General features: G+C 42.5%; 1 protein-coding gene and 1 long non-coding RNA gene across 8 annotated transcripts in view; one reads left to right on the top strand and one right to left on the bottom strand.

Moving 5' to 3' along the window:
• Nucleotides 1–183: 183 nt before the first annotated feature.
• Nucleotides 184–18,511, top strand: LOC110197404 (uncharacterized). The gene is made up of 3 exons (XR_002321477.2): nt 184–412; nt 16,680–16,762; nt 17,243–18,511. It is a non-coding gene; the product is annotated as an uncharacterized LOC110197404 (long non-coding RNA).
• RFX2 (regulatory factor X2) overlaps nt 12,068–19,789 on the bottom strand; it is a 168,763-nt gene continuing 161,041 nt past the window's right edge. For 5 of the 7 annotated variants that reach the window (XM_020971291.2, XM_078153976.1, XM_078153974.1 and 2 more), the window contains 3 exons: nt 17,254–17,428; nt 16,112–16,154; nt 12,068–14,441 (listed from right to left, as the gene is read on the bottom strand). In XM_020971291.2, coding sequence (XP_020826950.1) covers nt 14,332–14,441; nt 16,112–16,154; nt 17,254–17,428 — 328 coding nt within the window. In that variant the 3' untranslated portion in view covers nt 12,068–14,331. The remainder of the gene's footprint in view (nt 14,442–16,111; nt 16,155–17,253; nt 17,429–19,789) is intronic. The other 2 variants (XM_078153973.1, XM_078153975.1) reach the window with 1 other exon arrangement.

Below are 19,789 nucleotides of genomic sequence, written 5' to 3'. Positions count from 1 at the left end.
TGCAGGGGCTGAGCCAACAACAGCCGGGTCCTCGTCTCCGAAAGAAGCCGAAAGCTTAGGTCTTCTTTACTAAGCGAGAAGAGACGCCCCGTCTCCGGGGCAGGCGTGGGGGGGGGGGGGGGCGGCGCCGCGAGTCTCGCGCCTGCGCGCAAGATAACTTAAACTTTTTTTTTACCTATTTTCCCAAAGAGGAGAAGGGATGCAAGAGGAGGGGGGAAGGGAACCACCAGGGTGCGCGTGCCTGCCTCGCTCACATACGTAAACACACGCGTGCGCAGACTCGCGTGTGCCGGTAGGCCTGCTCTGTGCCCACTGTTGGGCGGGAAAGGCTAAGCAGCGGCTGGCTCAGGCAAGGAGGCGGCGGAGCCCGCGCCGGGAAGCCCGCTGCCGAGAGGGCCCCGGTCTCGTTTGGGTGAGTTCTAGGGCTCCCTCAATGCCGTCCGAGGCCCAGTCCACGTGCTGCCTTTTGCGGAGGGTGGGGCCCGGCCCGGCACTGTCCCTGCTTGCACTCAGCCGTGGAGGCCAGGGAAAGCCGGAGCCAGGTAACGAGCTGTGAGGAACGCGGAGGCCCGGCCGGGGAGGCCTTGTGGGGGCCTCGGGACAGGGGAGGTGCAGCTCCTGGGAGGCCCCGGAAGCCCCCGCAGCGAAGCTCCCCCACTTGGTGATTATTAACCTGCATACCTGCTTCCCCCGCCCCCGTAGAGTGTGAGCTCCTTAAAGGCAAGGACTATCTCATTCTTGTAGCCCCCTGTCCCAAAAAAGTCTGTTAGAGCTTCTGGAACTGAATTATGGTTATCCAGCCCGTCCAAAACATAGGCGAGTAAGTAAGAAAGCAGGTTGGGAAGGTTGGGGAATAGTGACTGCTATTCATGTGAGGCTTTAAAGGTTGCCAAGGGAGCTGGGCGGTGCAGTGGACAGAGCCCTGGGCCTGGAATCGGGAACCCGAGTTCAAATGTGGCCTTGGGCAAATCACTGAACCCTGTTTTTCTCAATTTCCTCATCTGTGAAATGAACCGGAGAAGGAAATGGCAAACTACCCCAGTATCTCTGCCGAGAAAACCCCAAATGAGATCATGAAGAGTCAGACAGCTCATGATTATTATTAGTTCTTGATAATAGCACCTACCTCGCTGTTGTTGGATCAGATGAGATAATGTTGCCAAACATAAATATCAGCTATTAGTTCCCTGGCTCCTAGTGGCCTCTGGGATTAAAATATAAACTCAGTTTAACATTCTTAAGTCTAGTTCCAGGCTATCTTTCCTGGTGTATTTGACATTATTGGTTCCCAAGTTAGATTACACACGAAGAAACATATTAAAAATTTTTAGTTCATTTGAAAATTCTAAGAAATATCCAGTCTAAATGATGAGGTTGGGATCTGGACCCCAGAAAGGACTTTCCCATGTGGCCAGATCCCTGGCATTTGCCTGAGGCCATAATCCCATCAACCAGCCTTTCACTGTGGCTACCCAATCTTCCCATTCTGTTACCCTTAACCTAGCCTAGCCCTCCATTGTCTTACCTCCCTATGGGGGCAGAAGAGCTCGCCCGCTGGATCGCGCGCGCGCACACACGCACACACGCACACACACGCACACACACACACACACACACACACACCACACACACACCCCCCCCTTCCTTAACCCTAGCTGTGCTCCATTCTCCCTTGGTTACCAAGTCCAGGTCCTTCTCTGTTACCTCCCAGTCACCTCAGACCACGTGGCCACACCTACATCTCTCCCACAGTCTTTCTGTATATAAGGTCTAGCTTGTGTCCGTTAAGGTGCTCAGATTCTTAAAATCTAGCCAATAGCTCACTAATTTTCAGATTCCTTAAGAGTCTGCCCAATATGATGGATGTTTTAATAAACCTTGTCTTTGGCTGAAAGAAGGCTTGAGTCAAATTCTTTCGGGCAGCACCCTTCATGTCATGATCTTGGGGTCCCAGCACCCCTGGACCTCATCATCAAGTCCTTTCCTTTACTTGAAGAAGACTGTCAGTACTTAAATCAGACTTCTCAGTAATGAGTGCCCTTCAGTAAAATCCTTTTCCCCCCTTCTCTTCTAGGCCTAACCCCATTCTATCTTAGGAAGATGTGTGAATGGTCAAGAATTAAAGCTAAGGCCTCAGAAAATGGATTTAGGGAACCAAGCATAAAAAGAGTCTAGTTAGGATCATTGCCTTTGTCTCATTCCTGAAGGGTATTAACCCTTTCAATGGAAGAAGTCTTTAGGTTATTTTGGTTGGGAGTGAGAACGGTATGTGGGTGTGGTACAAAAGGTATTTAAGTGGCTTTAGGAAACTTCCAGCCCCAGCTTCAAAGATGATTGTTCTGGAATTGTTGAGGTTGAGGAGTTTAGGGTTGCTGGGACCCCGAAATAGCGACACGCAGGTCCTGCCTGAATGAATTTGACCCAAACTTTTTTTTAGCCAAAGACAAGGTTTATTAAAGATCCGCCATATTATTGGCCAGACTCTTAAGGAATCTGAACAGTTGTGAAGCACATGTTGACGAGCTGGCTAGATTGAATCTCAGCCCCTTAATGGTGACAAGGTGGATCTTATATACTGAAAAACTTTGGGAGGAATCTTGGGGTGGCTGGAGGAGAGGTCTAGAGAGGATCTTGGAGGGGGACAGTAGGCTGGGGTGACTGGGAGGTTGAACAAGGGGACTGGAGAATGGGTTCTAGATAGGATCAAAGGTGGGAAGTAGCTGGAGTCAACAGACCATAGACTTGTCAATGGACAATAGATCTGGAGGTAATAGACAGTGAAGGGTGGGGCTAGGTCAAGGGTATCAGAATGGGGTGAATTGAGGACAGATGAGGGGTTTATTAATCCTGTGGGGAGGACTGCTGTTGTGTGCAACTCCAACGGCCAATCAAGGAGATTTATATGCTCAGGATGATTGGATTAAAGAAGGGGGGGTACCCCGTTAAAATCTGGATAAATGTCACCCAAGAAGCTACTCCACAAACAGTTTAGTTTGATGCATGTCAAATTATAGAATGTGGAGACTTAAATAATCAAAGACAATTATTTTAAGTAGTTATGATAAGTATTTGTGTCCATAAACAAGACCTGCTACCATGGGATACTTTAGCCTGGGGACCTCTAGGGAAACCCCTTGTTTGAGCTGGAATGAGGTTTGGTTCACCATAGCTTATAAGGGTTGGACTGCCCCATGTTCAGAAGGAAAACCACTAAAATAAAAATTGAACATGTTCAAGGGAGAAATGAGACCCAATTGTCATGAGTTAAAATGTAATCCCATAAATTTTCACTATAAAAAATGCAGATTGGGAAGTGAATCGGACCTGTGGGTTTGGAGTAGATATGACATAGCGAGATCCAGTAGCAAGATACAGGATAGTGGTTTGGAAACCAGACATATGGGGAAGCCCTAGTGTAACCATAGTGCCCCCAGTGGAGGAATGGAAACTCCCAAATGACCCTAAGATTGTGAAGGGAATGAAAGTTAAGGACACAAGACAGATGTTAGGGGAAAGATATTGCGCCTTTATTCCCTTCAAAACAGGCCCAAATGGAAGCATTACTAAGACATTGCAAGGTCCAACTGGCTTAGCTAAAGAATTGGCAAAGAACTCTGGGGTAGACAATTCATTGACAGGATGGCTGGAATCATGGTTTGGCAAGTAGAAGGGAATGGCAGTCTCTATCTTGATCTCCTTAATAGTAGTTTTGGGGTATTGACAGCTGTAGGCTGTTGCATAATACCTTGTGTAGGGGGGTTGGTATAAGAGATTAATTGAAACAGCAGTAACAAAATAAATCCCCATGAACACTCGATCAAATAATCTATTCCTACTAGATGAAGAGACCGAGGTGAACCTTAATTATGATAAGGAAAGTGAAATAATGTTATCAAAACTAGAATCTTCTTATGGCATAATGAAATGAGATGCAGGAGAAACAAAGAGTAAATAAAAAGAAAAGGGGGATTGTAGAAAATGTCTGCATATCACTCACCTGCTAGATCTTTTTTCCCCCTCTTTTCCTATCCCTGACTGGAAGCGTGCGTGCGTGTGTGTGTGTGTGTGTGTGTGTGTGTTTGTGTGTGTGTGTGTGTGGTGTGAGAGAGAGAGAGAATAAAAATCTGTTAAGCACCTACCCTGTGCTAAGCACTGAAGATACGACAGTCTAATGGAGGAAACAGTGTGCTAACAGAAATGTGGCTAGTCACTGTGGCAGAGCTGATCTGGGGAGGCTGCCTGGCATTTCTGAACAAGTAGCACTCCCCTCCAGAGAGGAAACAGCCTGGGGCTGACTTCAGCACTTGGTACTCTCCCTTATCATGGCATCTAGTTCACTAAAAGGACTCTCATGCTCAGGGGAAAAAAATGTACTTTCCTAGAATATTTTCAGAGAATACCATTTGGAGAACCCAGAAATAGAAGGAGGCCATGCCACACAGTGGCCACAGGAGGATGGCAGATCATCAGGAACGCAGTATGTCTGGACTCAGAATCCTAAAGCTTGAAGAGTCACTAATGGAACATCATTTAGTCCAGCACCTTAATTTCACAGGTGGGGAAATTAAAGCCTAATGAGAAGCAGCAGCTTGTCCAAGGTCACAAAGTGACAGAGTGGCAGAGCAAGACTTTTTTGGCACAGGACTGCAGAACCTTGGAGGGTTTGAGAAGCTGGCTGTCACTGTCTTCTTGGGGGGAGCTGAATGAGGGTCCAGCTACTTTGTGTTTGTGTCATGTTTCTGTAATTCCATTTGCAACCTCCCATTGCTCTGCGCTGATGGTCACACAGGCAGAGAAGGTAACCCAGTCATTGACAAGCAGAGTGCCTACTATATAGTGGGGGGAGATGAAAGAGGTGGTCTTAGAGGCACTTATAATCTGAGGGGAAAGAAAAGCGAAACAACACAAGGACAACTTCAAGGTGAACAAACCAGCCCGTGGGTGAGGCAGCAGAGTGTAATAGAAGTGACCAGGGAAATGTTTCAGAGATGAATTTTGAGCTAGTTTGGAGAATGATCAAGGGATGGGACAAGCTTTCCTCTCTCTGCCCACGGCCACTCTCTCCCTGGTACAGGACACAGTGATCTCCTGGCACGTCTCTCCCTTTCCACTTTGTGCTCCCTCTAGCTTATTCACACAGCATCTGCCATAGACATAGATCTAATCATGTTGCTTCTCTGGTCAGAATTCTTGAGTGGCTCACTATCATGTCTCCTACGAAGCTGAACCTCCCTTACCTGGCATTCAGAGACTTCCAGTGTGAGCCACTCTACTTTTCTACACTTATCTTGCGTTGCTCTCTTCCATATACTTTATGTTGCAACTTAAGTGGAATCATTCTTTGGCCCCTATGCTTTCTGACCTCTGTGTTTTTGCTCTTTGTTCCCAGTACCTGAAATGCCCTTTCCATCTCTCTAGAATTGCTAGAAATCTTTAAAGTCCAAATAAAGTAGTTTCTCCTCTATGAAACCTTCTAGTCATATTGACCTGCCCCCTTAGACCACTCTGTGTTGTGTATCTTTCTGATGCATTCGTTGTGTATTATTTTGTGTTATGGTTATCTGTCAGTGTCCTATCCCTCTACTAAATTATAAGCTCAATAAGGACAGGAACATGTCTTGTTTAACATTTGTATCTTATTTAACTTTTGTATGTACTGTGCACACAGATACTTAGTAAATGGTTGTCTAACTGAAACCTGGCTACTTGAATTTCAAGGTTGCCTGTTTAGTCTAAGAAGCTCCTGGTCCTTCAGGCTTTCCTAGAGAAAGAGACATCATATGGGAAACTGCATGGCTATGATCTCAGTGATTTTTGTCTGAAGCCTGAGCATTCTCCTCAGGGTCACTGTGCCTAGAGTATTCTCCTCTGACTGTGTTAAAGGTGATTTTCTTTCTGAAACACTACCTGACACACATTGCCCCCTTTGCTTGGAAACCTTCAGCAGCTTGAACTTACCTTTAGAAATGAAGTTCAGATTCATTGCCTAATCAGTCAATAAACATTTATTAAGGACCCCCCTGTGTGCCAGGCACATGCTGAGCACTAGGGGTACAAAAAGAGGCAAAAGATCATCCCTGCTTTCACGGAGTTTACACTGTAATGGGGAAGACAGTATGCAAACAAATACGTACAAAGAAAGCTATACACAGGATAAATAGGAAATAATTAGCAGAGGGAAGGTACCAGAATTAAAAGAGGATGGGGAAGACTTCCAGTAAAAGAAGGGATTTTAGTTGGAACTTAAGAAACCAGAAAAGTCCTGAGGTGGAGCAGAAGAGGGAGAGCATTCCAGGCATGGGAGATAGCCAGAGAAAATTCCTGATACCAAGAGATAAAATGTTTTGTCCCTGGAATAGCAAGAAGCCCAGTATCATTGAATTGAAGAGTTATGTTAGGTATAAGAAGACTGGAAAGGTAAGAGGGGCTAAGTGATGAAGAATTTTGAATGCCAATTGGAGCATGTTGTATTTGATCCTGGAAGCAACAGGGGGCAACTGGAGTTTTTTTGTGGGGTAAGGGTGACATAGTCAGATCTACCCTTAAGGAAAATCACTTAGGTGGCTGAATAGAGGGTGGATTGGATTGGGGAGAGACCTGAGGCCAGCAGACCTACCAGAAGCTATTGCAACAATCCAGGCATCGGGTGATGAGGGTCTGCACCAGAATCGTGGTGGTGTCAGAGGAGACAAGAGGACATATTCAAGAGATACTTCAAAGATGGAAAAAGCCTAGAATTCAACACCCTTCTTACGTCTTGCACAGCATCCAACACAAACCTAAGGTCCAAAGGCCTTGAACTCAAAGGGCCAAATGCAATAACTGATAATACAATTATACGGGCTTAGAATTTTGGAACTGGAAGGAAACTCACTATCAACCACCCCCACCCCCATCCCAACCCTCCCATCCTGCAGATGAGGGAACTGAGGTCTAGAAAATTGAAGCTCCATTTCTTGGGCAAGAGTCTGAATCCCTTTGGAGCACAGGTTCTGTTTCCACCGTGGCAGTTGATAGAAGGTACAGGTTTCAGAAGAGAAAGGTACACCTGGGAAGTAAAGAGCTAGGTAGGAATATGGTATCTGAAAACAAGATTGGCATTTCTGGACCATGGTTTAAAAAATATAGGAGCCAGACTTGTAAGAAGAGCTACTAAAATATATTGCTTGGAGTTGTGCATATCTAATTTTTTTAAAAAAAGGTCTTCACAAAGCCTTATTTGATTACATGCTCCCACCTCGTCACTAATAGCCTTCCTGTTGAGACCTCTCACTTTATTTTACCACCTAATGTTGGTAAAAATGTATTTATGAGTCATTACGGAATTTTATGTATTTGTTTCTCTATCAGTCTAAATTTGGTGGGACAGTGTCAAAAACTTTATCTCCTACTGTACCTAGTATAGTATTCTGCATACAGTGGTAGACACTAAATAAATATTTGGCTGTCATAACATTAGTACTTACCCAATGGTTTGTTTTGAGGATTAAGTGAGATATATAATGTACATATGCAAAATACTTTGTAAACCTTAAAGTACTATATAAATGCCAGTTATTGTTTAATTATATTGACTAAGTTCCCAGGGTTGTGCATTATTTAAATCCTTGTTTTTAACCATTTCATGAATTATCTTGGCTTCCTGCCTTATATGGAATGCTCTCCTGAAATTGCTTTATAGCATTCTGTCCAGGGTGTCTATATAATGTACACCAGAGGAGTTGCCCACTCAGAATCTGCCCTATCCAAAGGTCAGCACAGCATTTGGTTGAGCCAAGTTTAGGCTTTCTGAACTGAGGAAGCTTTTTCCCTGAGTCTTAGTTTGGGCTGCCCAAAGCTACGGGGACATAGTCTGGAACCTCGAGGCTGCAGGTTCCCTACCCCTGACCTAGACAATCTGCAATCCACCCTAGATTTCTGGTTCTAAAAAAGGATAGACTAAAATTCCTTAAGGGAAGTCAACCCAGAAAGGATGAAAAACTCACAAATGAAGTTCTGAAGATAAATAATTTCATTGGAAAAAAAAAATCTTAGTTGTCTAAACATAAATATAGACACATAGGGAAGTCAACCACCAACTTAGATGAATAAAACAAGTCTAGAAAATGAAATAAAGAGCAGGTAATGGAGAATGAACATAAAATTGTAGCCTGGCCCCATGAGAATCATGTCAAAAGTCCTAAAGCTCAGAATGAGCCACATCCATGAAGGAAAGCGAAGAACAACAAGATTTACTGGGGAAAGGAACAAGGACTCCAAGCTCAAGGTGAGTGAGCTCCAGGATAACTGACAAGGGATGGAAGGTAGAGCTGTGCAGCTCTTGCTTGGCTTTGGTTTTCTCTGCTGAGGGGCACAATCACTGAAGACTGGAGGAGGTGGGACAAAAATGAATGACTAACAGTTCATACCCAAGATGAATAGAACAGCAAATTGCCAAGGATGAGTTAAGTCACCAGGCACAGATGAATTCCTTTCCATGTTACTCAAAGAACAGGGAAAGGTGAAGGCTGAGCCACTGTACTGGAGAGCAGAAAGAGGTGCCACAGGACTGGGGGAGAGCAAATGTCCCAATTTTCCAAAAAGGAATGGTTTTGGGGGGTTTGTTTTTATTAAAAAGATTAGGCTTCCCTATCTTGCCCAGGGTGGAAGTGCAGGGCTACTCCCTCGTTCCACTTTCACTGACATGGGAGCTTTGCTCTGCTCTGGTCACATTGCACTGAACTGCACTCTGCTTTTAACCTGTGCCTCTTTACAGCTCCTTAGGCAACTTGATGGCCCCCTGTTCCTGAGGACTTCTCATCTGAGTGCACACACCCAGAGACACCCAATAGGTTGCCTACTACCAACTTAATGCTCCCAAGCTTAGGAGATCCACCACTTTCAGTTTCTCCAGTAGCCTGATTATGGGCCTGGCCACTATATGTGGCAAGTTAGTAGACAAGCAAAAGGTGTCATCAAGAAAAGATAATGACTAACATTGGAAAACAGTTTCACAAAGCCTGTCTTTGTCTATTCTTGTGGACAACAGGAAGTGAGGTGGGCTAGGTGATAGTATAATTAGGCAAATTCAGAACTGGTTGAATAAAGCTAAACGATATTCACCATTTTATGCCGACTGGTCTTGTGGGGATCTGTTCCACTGAACACTTTTGGCAATTAAATAAATGCACTCATGGTATGTTTTATCAAGTTTATGGATGATACAAAGATCTTGATAAACTAGGATGGGCTAAATCTGATAAGATGCAATTTAATAGGGATAAATATAAAGTCTTAATATGAGTTCAAAAAACTAAGATGGGGGAAGCATTACTAGTCATTAATTCACCTGAAAAAGATCTAGAGGTTTTAATAGACTAAACTCAATATGTTAACAGTGTGTTATGGCAGTAAAAAACATAAAAATATACCTAACATTTTAGGCTGCTTTGAGAAGCTAACTTCTCCAGCTTCTGGAGAAAGTGGTAGCCGTACTGTACTACGTGCCCTGGTCAGACTACTTCTGGAGGCCTGGACCCAGTCATATGAGCCACATGTCAGGAAAGAATTGGTGAACTGGAATGTGTCCACAGGAGGGTAAACTGAATGGTGAAAGCAGTGGGTTGTCATAGGAAACTGGGTGAAGGCACTTAGGCTGTCACCTAGAAAAGAGCATCATGTTAGCTTTTTGACTTTTGAGTATTTGAAGAGCTGTCACATAGAAGACAGTTTTAGATTTGTTCTACTTGACCCATCTAATGGGCAGAACTGGAAGCACTGAGTGGAAAGCATTGATTGTAAAAAGAAAGGGTTGTGGCATGATAGAAAAAACCTCCAGGAGGTATATATACTCTGGGAATATAGAGCTATCTAAAACTGAAATGGGCTGCCTTGAAGGGGGGGGCGGTTCCCTCACTATGGAGGTTCAGGCAAAGTCTAGATAATCTATTGTAGAGGGGATTCTTGATTGAGGAGAATGGATTGGACTAAATGCCTCTAAGCCCTCTTCTCATTCAGAGGTTCTGGGAAGAAATTCATCTAAGTTCATATTTGGAATTAATGCTTTCTAATATTTTCTCACAGGATTGTGAGGAAAGTGCTTTGTTAAACCTTAAAGCACTATGTATATGAGTGTTTCTGTGTTCTGAGAGATGGGATGGTACATAACTCCAAACTCTTTTGTCTTAAATGGTGATCAGTAATCTATAAATCATCAAGAATTACGTCCTGTTTTTCTACCATTGTAACATCTCTCCTATGTGCCCCCTTCTGACCCGGCCACCCTCATCACCTCACACCTAGGCTACAAAAACAGCCAGTTAATTAGTTTCCTTGCCTTAAGGCTCTCCTTACTTCACTCCACCCTGCACTCAGCTGTCAAATGGATCTTCCTAAAGCACAGGTCTGACCACATCATCCAGTCCCTATTAAATAAACACCAGCGGCTCTTGGTTATCTCCAGGATCAAGTGCAAAATCTCTTGTTTGGCTTTGAGGGTCTGAAGGCTATGTAGGTTGGCAATCTTTCTGCAACACTGAATCAACTCCGAAATTCACTTCTTAGTTCCTCCAGGCTCTGGGACCCCTCAACCCCTATGATTGAGGGTGGAGGGTTGACATTAGAGAACTCCCAGATGAGCCATGTAAGTCCAATACTACAACTCATCATTTCCCATCTGGCTTCAGATCATCGTAGCTGCCTCCCCACTCCCATACTAGGCACCTTCCCCCATTCTCCTTTGAGGGGAAGGACTGTCTTTTGCCTTTTTTGGTATTCCCAGCATGCTAGCCTGGCACATAATAGGTACTTAATACATCTGAAATGCTAATACTGTTCTGGTGTACTAAATTTAAACTGTACTCAAAATCCTACAGAATAGACATTCAATCCTGTTTGTGGACTGAGGGACAATCTCGTGACTGGGTGGGTAGCTTTGGCACTAGTATATGAGAGGTAACTTCTCATAATGGCCTCTTTATTGAAATGATGCTACTAGATTTGGTGGATGAACATCTCCATGCACTAGAAACCCTGGGCTCCCTAGTGAGCCTCTAAATTTCCTCAGCTCATAAAATGAAATGTAATAAATATAGCAGTACCAGCTTGAGCAGCCACAACATGAACACGGCCCCGTGGGTCACTAAAACCACGTGTTGGCAGTCAAGAAGCATGAGTCTGAATTCTAATTCTGCCATTTCCTAGCTGTGAGATGCTAAGCATATCACTTAATCTCTTTGGGCTCCAGTTTTCTTACTTGTAATGAGGGAATATTAATACAGCCTCACAGGGTTGTTGTATGGAAAGTGCTTTGTAAACCTTAGTGCTACTGAAACATCAATTCTTTCTGCTCTTTTTTGCTTTCTGAATTGTTTTCACATTGAACATTTTCTTCCTGAGACAATCCTTTTATGGTTCTTCTTGGGTCCAAGGAACAATTTTTGCTAGTGTAGTTTTTATCAACATCTCAGAAGCCAGTTTCTAGAACCACATTCAAATACTTCTGAAAAGTAAAAGAGTTAGGGCGAAGTAGATAGAGCACTGGCCCTGGAGTCAGGAGGACCTGAGTTCAAATCCAGCCTCAGACAGATAACCCTCATTAGCTGTGTGACTCTGGGCAAGTCACTTAACCGCAATTGCCTCATTCCCCCCTCCCCCAAAAAGTGCAAGAGCAGACAGTTCTAGATGATTCTGTGTGTGTGTGTGTGAGAACACTGGTGCAGAATGATTAATTTTCGCAGTGGGCAGATCTGGTTAAAGATGGTAAGGAGCTGGAGTGAGGGTCAGATGTTTGAAATGAGCACAAGTCCCCCATCAATAGGGCCAAGGACAAAAGTGCAGGAGACTGTGCCTGCTATGTCTCAGTCATGGCCAGGATCCCGTACTCTGGCACGATAAGGGCAGCAGCCTGGCTATAAAACCCCACAGTTCACTTCTTTCCATGCACCTTGTATTTTCACTCTAATCCCACTTTGGCTTTATCATGAAAACCAGCAGGAGTGAGAGGTCTATCCACAGGTACCAGGGGCCCAAGTGGGCCGTCTGGGAGAACAAAAAGATAATGAAAGAAAAAGCCACAGTCCAAAGCATGGAAGGTTATCTCCAAGATGGGCACATTCAATATGTTTATTGCTATTAAAAATGAAAGTGTCAATGAGATTTTTGTGCACATCAGTTTTGGCATTTATCAAAAGAGCTAATCAAATATATGTCACTGTGGTATACACCCGTGCTTGACTCTTAATCTTTGCTTGTTAGAACTGTTGTAAAGGAATAGATGTATCATGAGGCAGAAGTTCATTTCTGTTGGGTTACCACACATGAAAGAAAAACCAATTCATCACATTCCATAAAAAATTAGCATAAATTTCTTCTAGGAAAAGGGATAGATTTCTAAAAAACAAAACAAAACATTCTTTTGGCCTGCTTCATTATAGATCTTGAAGCATCCAACCAGACAACCCTGTAATTATTACAGATTTTCTGAAATAAAAATGTGTTTTCTTTACCCCCTAGTCTTCCTGTACAAGCCCACATAGACTTAGGAATGTAAAGAGCCCTGTCAACATACACATCTTGCACTTCTCATGAAGTCATTTTAAAAAGGCCATCTGAGTTTCGTTAGTACCTTCTGCATTAATAGGAGAATATTTGGGACAGAATATACTCAAATATACACATTTATAAGAAAATCCTGAAAATCATCAGAGCACAAAACTATCAGTATAAACATATTTCCAGGAAAAAAAAAACCTATTACCTTTCATAATGTAATGCTAAACCAGGTTTGACCTTTTTTTTTTTTTTTGCAATTTGGTTTTTGGCACAAAATTGTTACCATGGAGCTAACCAATAATGCAAATGTTAATGTTTTACAAAATTTTGAAGTTCAAGACCGCAAAGGCATTTGTGTTCTTCTTCCACAAAGGAGAACATTTATGTACTGAGACAATACAAAGACGGTGGTTTCCCCACATCAGATTGCTACAGTGTCATTAGCTCAAAGCAGTCCTTGGCAATTAATGAGGGGGAAAGGAGATAGATTCAGATTTTGTATTATGAGTAACAGGCACATCTGTTTGAATATCAACTAGAAATGGAAAATAAAGCAGGCTAGTTGGTCCTCACTAAGGCACTGCCCTATAACACTGATAACCCACCCCCACCCACTACCCCCTTAGCTCACAGATTTGGTAAAAATCTCATTTCAGACACTTAGCAATTTGGCATGATGGTAAACATGACCTGTAACAAATTTTTTTTAAAAATCACTCTTCTTCCCAATAAAATAAAACCAACAATTGAAGCTTAGGAACTGTTCTTTTTCTAGAAACAAGAAAAATCTATGTGCTCTAATTCTGTAATTTTGTCTTTGTGCCACCTGGCTTGAGAGCTGCTGAAGCTGAAGTACAGGACTTGTTGGTTAGCTGCTACTTCTAGCAAATCCTTTGGTATCTAGAGTCAAACAGAAACCTCCTCATACATATATTGAGTCTATCTGAATTCTAGAAAGTTTGCCTGTCTCTCCTACAGCAAAATAAACTTCCCAGTTTAAAAAAAAAAAAGGCAGCCAGATGGGCAGATTAATTCTTCCCATAAAACGCCCCTCAACAAGGAAGCAGAGAGGCCAGGGCCTCCTTTTAGGCCACATAAGTACAGTAAAACATATGGTTCTGCTTCCCAAATGTGGGCCAGAGAACTTCTCCTTACAGGCCCGATAGGGAAACCAGAAAATCTGTCACTTCTCACACTTTGCCTGAGCTGCTTCTACCACAGTGAAAACTAGTCAAGGCTGCAGCAGAAATGTGTGCACAGAGGAATAAGAACCGCTAGAAGGCGCTGACCAACTCACAGTGCCCCAGTCATCCTAAAGCAGCTGTCACTCTGGCTGGGACTGGGCACCGACATTTCAGAATGCCAACAAAGGAAGCAATTTATTCACAGTGATGGAAACATTACCTGAAGTAACAGAAGTACAGACTACTTAACTCGGAATCCATTCTCATTCTCTCTCTCTCTCTCTCTCTCTCTCTCTCTCTCTCTCTCTCTCTCTCTCTCTCTCTCTCTCTCTCCACAATGTACTATGTGTACATTTTTACTCAGTGGGAAGGAAGCACCTTCCCAATCTGAATTTCTACAATATTTTAAAACTGCTTTCCCTCTCAAAAAATACTGCATCCTTTATACACGTACAGACCCCTTTTCAGAAGCCCTTCCTTGAGTAGAAGTAAACATTTACATAATCTAAGAGGCACTAATAGAGTGGAGTCCTATAAAATCCAAGTTTCAGGAATTCCTAACCCAGATCCTTTGAAATCCTGTGAAATTTCTTCTGCTCAAAAACAAATCAAAGTGCTAGATGTCCTGTAGGGAGTGATTAGGGTCACCGCGCTCCCGCTTCACCAGAGGCTCACTCAGACCGCGGGCATCTGTGTCTGTTTCACTGCTGAGATCACTGATGTCATCTGCAGACAACAATTAATACAGTAAATTGGCATTGAGGAAACAAGAAAGAGAAAAGGATGATTTGTGTTTAAGGAATCTGCTAAAACATAAATAATCTCAAAGTGGAAGGAACCTTAGAGGCCATCTTGCCCAATCCATACGAAAACAAGGATCCCCTCTGATGTAGGTGACAAGAAGTCATCAGTGACTGACACACAGGTGCCTGATAAATGCTTGTTGACTTGACTAGCCTTTGTTTGAAGAACTCCAGGGGAACCCACTACCTTCCAAATCAACCCATAACATTTCTGGGTAGCTCTAATTATTAGGAATGTTTCCCTTACATTAAGCTAGATCTGTCTCTTGGCAACTTCCACCCACTGTTCCTAAGGCCAAGCAGAACAAGCCTAGTGTCTCTCGCACAAGACAGTCCTTCAAACACTTGAAAATAACTGTCGTTTCCCCCTCCCCCAAGCCTTCTCTCCAGGCTTAACCTTGGTAAGGTATAGTCTGAAGGCCTTCCACCAGCCTGGTAACTCTCCCCTGGGCGCTCCACCACTCGTGTGGGTGATCACCACCTCCATGTCTGGATGTTCACCATTAATCTCTTATGGCCTGGAATTTTGTCAGTAATTGAAGTCAAGCTTACTGGCCTATCGTTTGCAGACTACTCTTCCGTTATTTGAAAATTGGGATATTGCCATTCTTAAATCCTGTGACACTTTTCCAGTTTTCTACAGTCTTTCCAAGCTTACTGACAATGGCTTAGCCCTCATATCTACCAGTTCTTTATGGGATTGCTCAAGTGTGTGGCCAATTAAGAATAGCCTGATTCTGAGAACCTTGTGAATGGCTAATTGGCTAGGGCTCATTTCTGTATATGTATTCTGTACCACCTTCACATATGGGGCTTATTTCTTTCCTCCTTCCCTCCCTTCTCCACACTAGAATAGGAAGAGAAAGTGGAAAGTACACTATCCTACAAAGCTCTCTGCCCTTCCCTCTCAGCTTTCCTTGGCCCAAGGATGGGTCTTTCAGTTTGCCCAGTCAAAATTATTGCACGAGGAGCCTTGGACTGGCCATCAAATCTGGTAGGTGGAGGCCTGGCTTTCCTCTGGGCCTAGGGATCAAATGAGCTAAAGGTTGAGCATCAAGATCTACGTATTTGGACTTCCCAGTGGTGAGAACAGAGTTTTCTCTTTTCTGCGTCTCAGCTGAGCCTGAACATGTAGGGAACATCTTTTTGGATGTAACCCCATTTCCCACTGGGCTAGGTTCTCATCATCTATTGGTACTACAATAGATGGAGGCTGCTGAGGGGCATAGCAGATAGAGTGTTGGACTGGAAGACCTGAGTTCAAATTTTGCCTCAGTTTCTTACTAACTGTGGGACCCTGGGCGAGTCACCCTTGCTCAGCCTCAGTTTCCATATCATAAAATGGGGATAGTAATAGGACCTACCTCTCTGGGTTTTTGCGAAAACCAAATGAAATAACATATGTAAAGCAAATATTACCATTTTATTCCTAAATCCAGTTCCTGCTTCTATTTATTGATTACAGACAGGATAAAATAAGCTAAGTTAAAAATATAAATATTAAACCCCACTAAACAGCAGGAAGGATCTAAGATTTCCCATCTCCCCACCCCCCAAAAAAATAAATGAAACAAGCAAATAATGCTAACACACCTTTATCTAGCAGTGTCAGTGACAGGGAGGCAAGATCATTGAACTGAAAGAGAAAAGTCAACATTTCTGATGAATAAAGGGATTCAAATTGGTGTCAATAAAATTTACAACAGAATACTACAAACATTTTTTAAGCACCTGCTTCATATAAGATACTCTGTTAGGCCTAAGGAATACAGAAAGCTCAGATTAGACATCATTCCAGCCATCAAAGAGCTTGTTTTAAGTGACTTTGACATCAGCAAAACTGTTTTGTTTTTTTCACATCCTACAGATTGTTTGATGGCCACAGTTATTACTTTGTAAAAGTTGTGATATGTCTAGATCTTTGATTATGTCTGCCTATACTTTTATTTTGCCAAATACACCAGGATCTTTACTCAGTTTGAAAGGAAGAAGGAATTCTAGAGTGGAAAAACAAAGTGTATAAGTGTTTGTTAAAAGCAGGAGGGACAGTTCCCTAGAAGCTGATCCTTTGTCAATGGGTAATTTTGATAATTTACATAATCTAGCATGGCATATATGGGACAAGTAGTAAAATAAATTGATAAAACTGAATTTCATTTAGGTTCTGGTGTTGCTGTCATTGTGAAAGAATTGGCTGAATAAAAGAACCTGGCATTCATGTGAACTCCAACAGAAATACTTAAGGTATCTTTCTTGCTATATTTACATTGAAGGCCTGGGAGTACTCTGGTCTCTAACCAAGTAATTATAAGCCATCTGCAGTCCTGTGGACCTTCTGAATCTTAATTTGTGGCTTGCATGAGCCATTTCTTTATCTAAGAGTGATTTGCTTAAAATGTATTTATAATCTCTACCCAATTTATATATATATATAAATTTTTTTGGGGGGGGCATGGCAATCAGGGTTAAGTGACTTGCCCAGGGTCACACAGCTAGTGAGTATCGTGTGTCTGAGGCCTGATTTGAACTCAGGTCCTCCTGACTCCAAGGCTGGAGTTCTATCCACTGTGCCTCCTAGCTGCCCCCTCAACTATATTTCTTTTAAAAGTTAAAATACGCTTTCATAACTTATTCTTCAGACTCTCAATGAAACAAGTAGTCCATCCAGCACTAATCACAGGAATAGCAGCAGTGACACACCAGTCCTTTCTATTTATGTCCAAGGTTATTAGCACCTTGATGGAAAGAGCTCGCACCTCTCCCATCACAGCAATTGGCGTCTCTCCTGTTGCCTCAGCGACTCGATGTTCAACCAGATAAAACATGTATTCATCATACAGCAGGCGAATCAGGTGAAAGGAACCAAAACTGGCAGCACTACGCAAGGTGAGATCGCGAATCACCATGGAGCTAGAAAAGTTTTGAAAACAGAAAACTATTTAAAATGTTCTGGAAAATGTTAAGACACATTTCTGTATAGCATTTGTAATTACTAGGCTTTATTATTAAATCTTCACCTATGTTGTTTCTTATGATCCCAAAATGCCCTTGTGACCCTTGGGATCCATTTACCTGGCTGGTCCCAAAAGTAGAAGTGCCCTCTCCAGCCACACCCATCATACAAGTTATTTGGTGGTGGACAGCCAGAGCACGGAGATGACGGTAACATTCACACGGTAGGAACCAGAAGCAGCACAACAGAGTTTCGTGAGATCAGGCACTGACTCTCTCATTTTGGTGTCTGAATCAGCAGGTATTATACACTTCTCAACACTTAATCCTTTTTATTCATTCTTTACATACCAAATATTTTTCCTCTCTAGAGTCAGTGGACAAAATACAAAAATGATTTTAAGCTCTTTTTAATGAGATATTAACTCAGACTGGTTCATTGATCAGAGTAAGACCAGACACCCAATGCTTGTCTTCTATTCTCATTAAATTAAGAAAACTTAATTCAATAGGACTTTTGGGCAAAACAACAGTCTCACACCTACTCCACCAAAAACCTGAAAATCTCACCAGACTGAATGATTAATAAATCCAATAAAAAACTACAGTAAATTACTTCTTCCACTCCAGAACTGTACATTCAGCCAAAAGCCCCACAGGTATGGGAAAGGGGGCTTTCAGCATAAGCAAATAAGACCATAGTCTCCCAAAAGAAACAGAGACACATTAGTGTGTAGGACTCTCTGTCCTTAGGCACTAAGAGCTAAGGGCTTCCCCTAGGTAGTCACAGGGATTGTAAACCCACAGTCATACCACTGGAAGATTCCATGTTCTGAACCTCAAAGATCTAGGGAAGCCTAATCCTAGGAGGAAGGGGGGGATTAGCACAGGAACCTAGATAACCAAAGATGAGACCAAACTACCCATCCAAAATGGGCCAACTACCCATCCAAAAATGCAGCAGAGGATGAATCCTGGCACAAAGCCCCAATTCAGGGCTTAAAGCTGCAGAGATGAGTAAACCAAAGAAGACATTAAACAGTATAAAAAATTATTGCATATCTAGAGATTCCCCCAAATAAGGTAACAACTTCAAGCAGGGACTCAAAGGAAAAAAGGATTTCCTAAAGGGACTACATGAATACCTAGAAGAAATGAAGCAAGAGATTAAAAAAAAAAAGTGAAATAAAAGCTCAAGGAAAAAGGATTGATAAGCAGCTTAGAAGAAAAAAAGGTAAACCTTACTCAAAGAGGCTCCCTAAAAACTACAGTAGGCCAAACAAATGAGTGATTCCATGAAACAGCAAGAATTATGAAAACAAAATGTAAAGTATCTGCTCTCAAAAACAATTGGCTTGGATAACAGGTCAAGGAGAGGTGATTTAAGAATATTTGGATTCGGGGGCAGCGAGGTGGCACAGTGGATAGAACACTAGCCCTGAAGTCAGGAGGACCTGAGTTCAAATCTGGCCTGAGACCAAACACTTGACACTGACTAGCTGTGTGACCCTGGGCAAGTCACTTAACCCCAGTTGCCTAAAAAAACACAAACACACAGACAACAACAACAAAAGAATATTTGGACTCCCTGAAAATCATGATTTAAAAAAAGCCTGGAAAATATATTTCAAAAAATCACAACTGCCCACATCTCTTGCAGCTAGAGGGCTAAGAGAAGATAGAAGGAATCCACCAATCACCACCTGAAAGAAACCCCAAAAGGAAAAGTCCCAGAAATGAACACCATAGCCAAAATCCAGAGCTCCCATGTCAAAGAAAAAATGTTAACACAAGCATTCAGAAAGAAGCATTCAAGATCCAAGGAATAAACCAGAGTTAGAATCATACAAGATCTGGCAGCTTCAACTATGAATAAGAGGAGATTTTAGAATGATATTCCAAAAAAGGAAAAGGCTTATAACCAAAAATAGCTTACCCTGCAAAGCTGAGCATAATCCTCCAGGGGGAAAAGTATATTAATAGAATAAAAGGCTCTCAAGCATTTCTAATGGAAAAAAAAGGCTGAGTGTGAACTCTGAAATGTAATCGTTAGTTAAGAAAAATAGATAACTTTTTTTTTAATAATTGGAAAGCGCTATATGGTGATGTACTATTTTAAAATGGGGAGAAGAAACAAGTATTCCTTCAGAAGTTTATTATTTTCAAAGATGACTAAAAGAGATGAATCACATAATCAGAGGACTGAGAGCAGATTAGTTCTCTTCTGAGGTTTTTAAGAGGGGAAAGCGAAGAGAGAGTTAAAAGAGGAATACATTAGTGTAGAAAAGAACTAGGGGGTGGGACTTGCTATATCTGATT

Source organism: Phascolarctos cinereus, unplaced genomic scaffold (assembly GCF_003287225.1).
Source record: "Phascolarctos cinereus isolate Bilbo 61053 unplaced genomic scaffold, phaCin_HiC Scaffold_4;HRSCAF=312, whole genome shotgun sequence".
In the NCBI taxonomy this organism is placed as follows: domain Eukaryota; kingdom Metazoa; phylum Chordata; class Mammalia; order Diprotodontia; family Phascolarctidae; genus Phascolarctos; species Phascolarctos cinereus.
The sequence above is the reverse complement of the archived record's forward strand: the minus strand, read 5'-3'. Positions and strand labels throughout refer to the sequence as shown.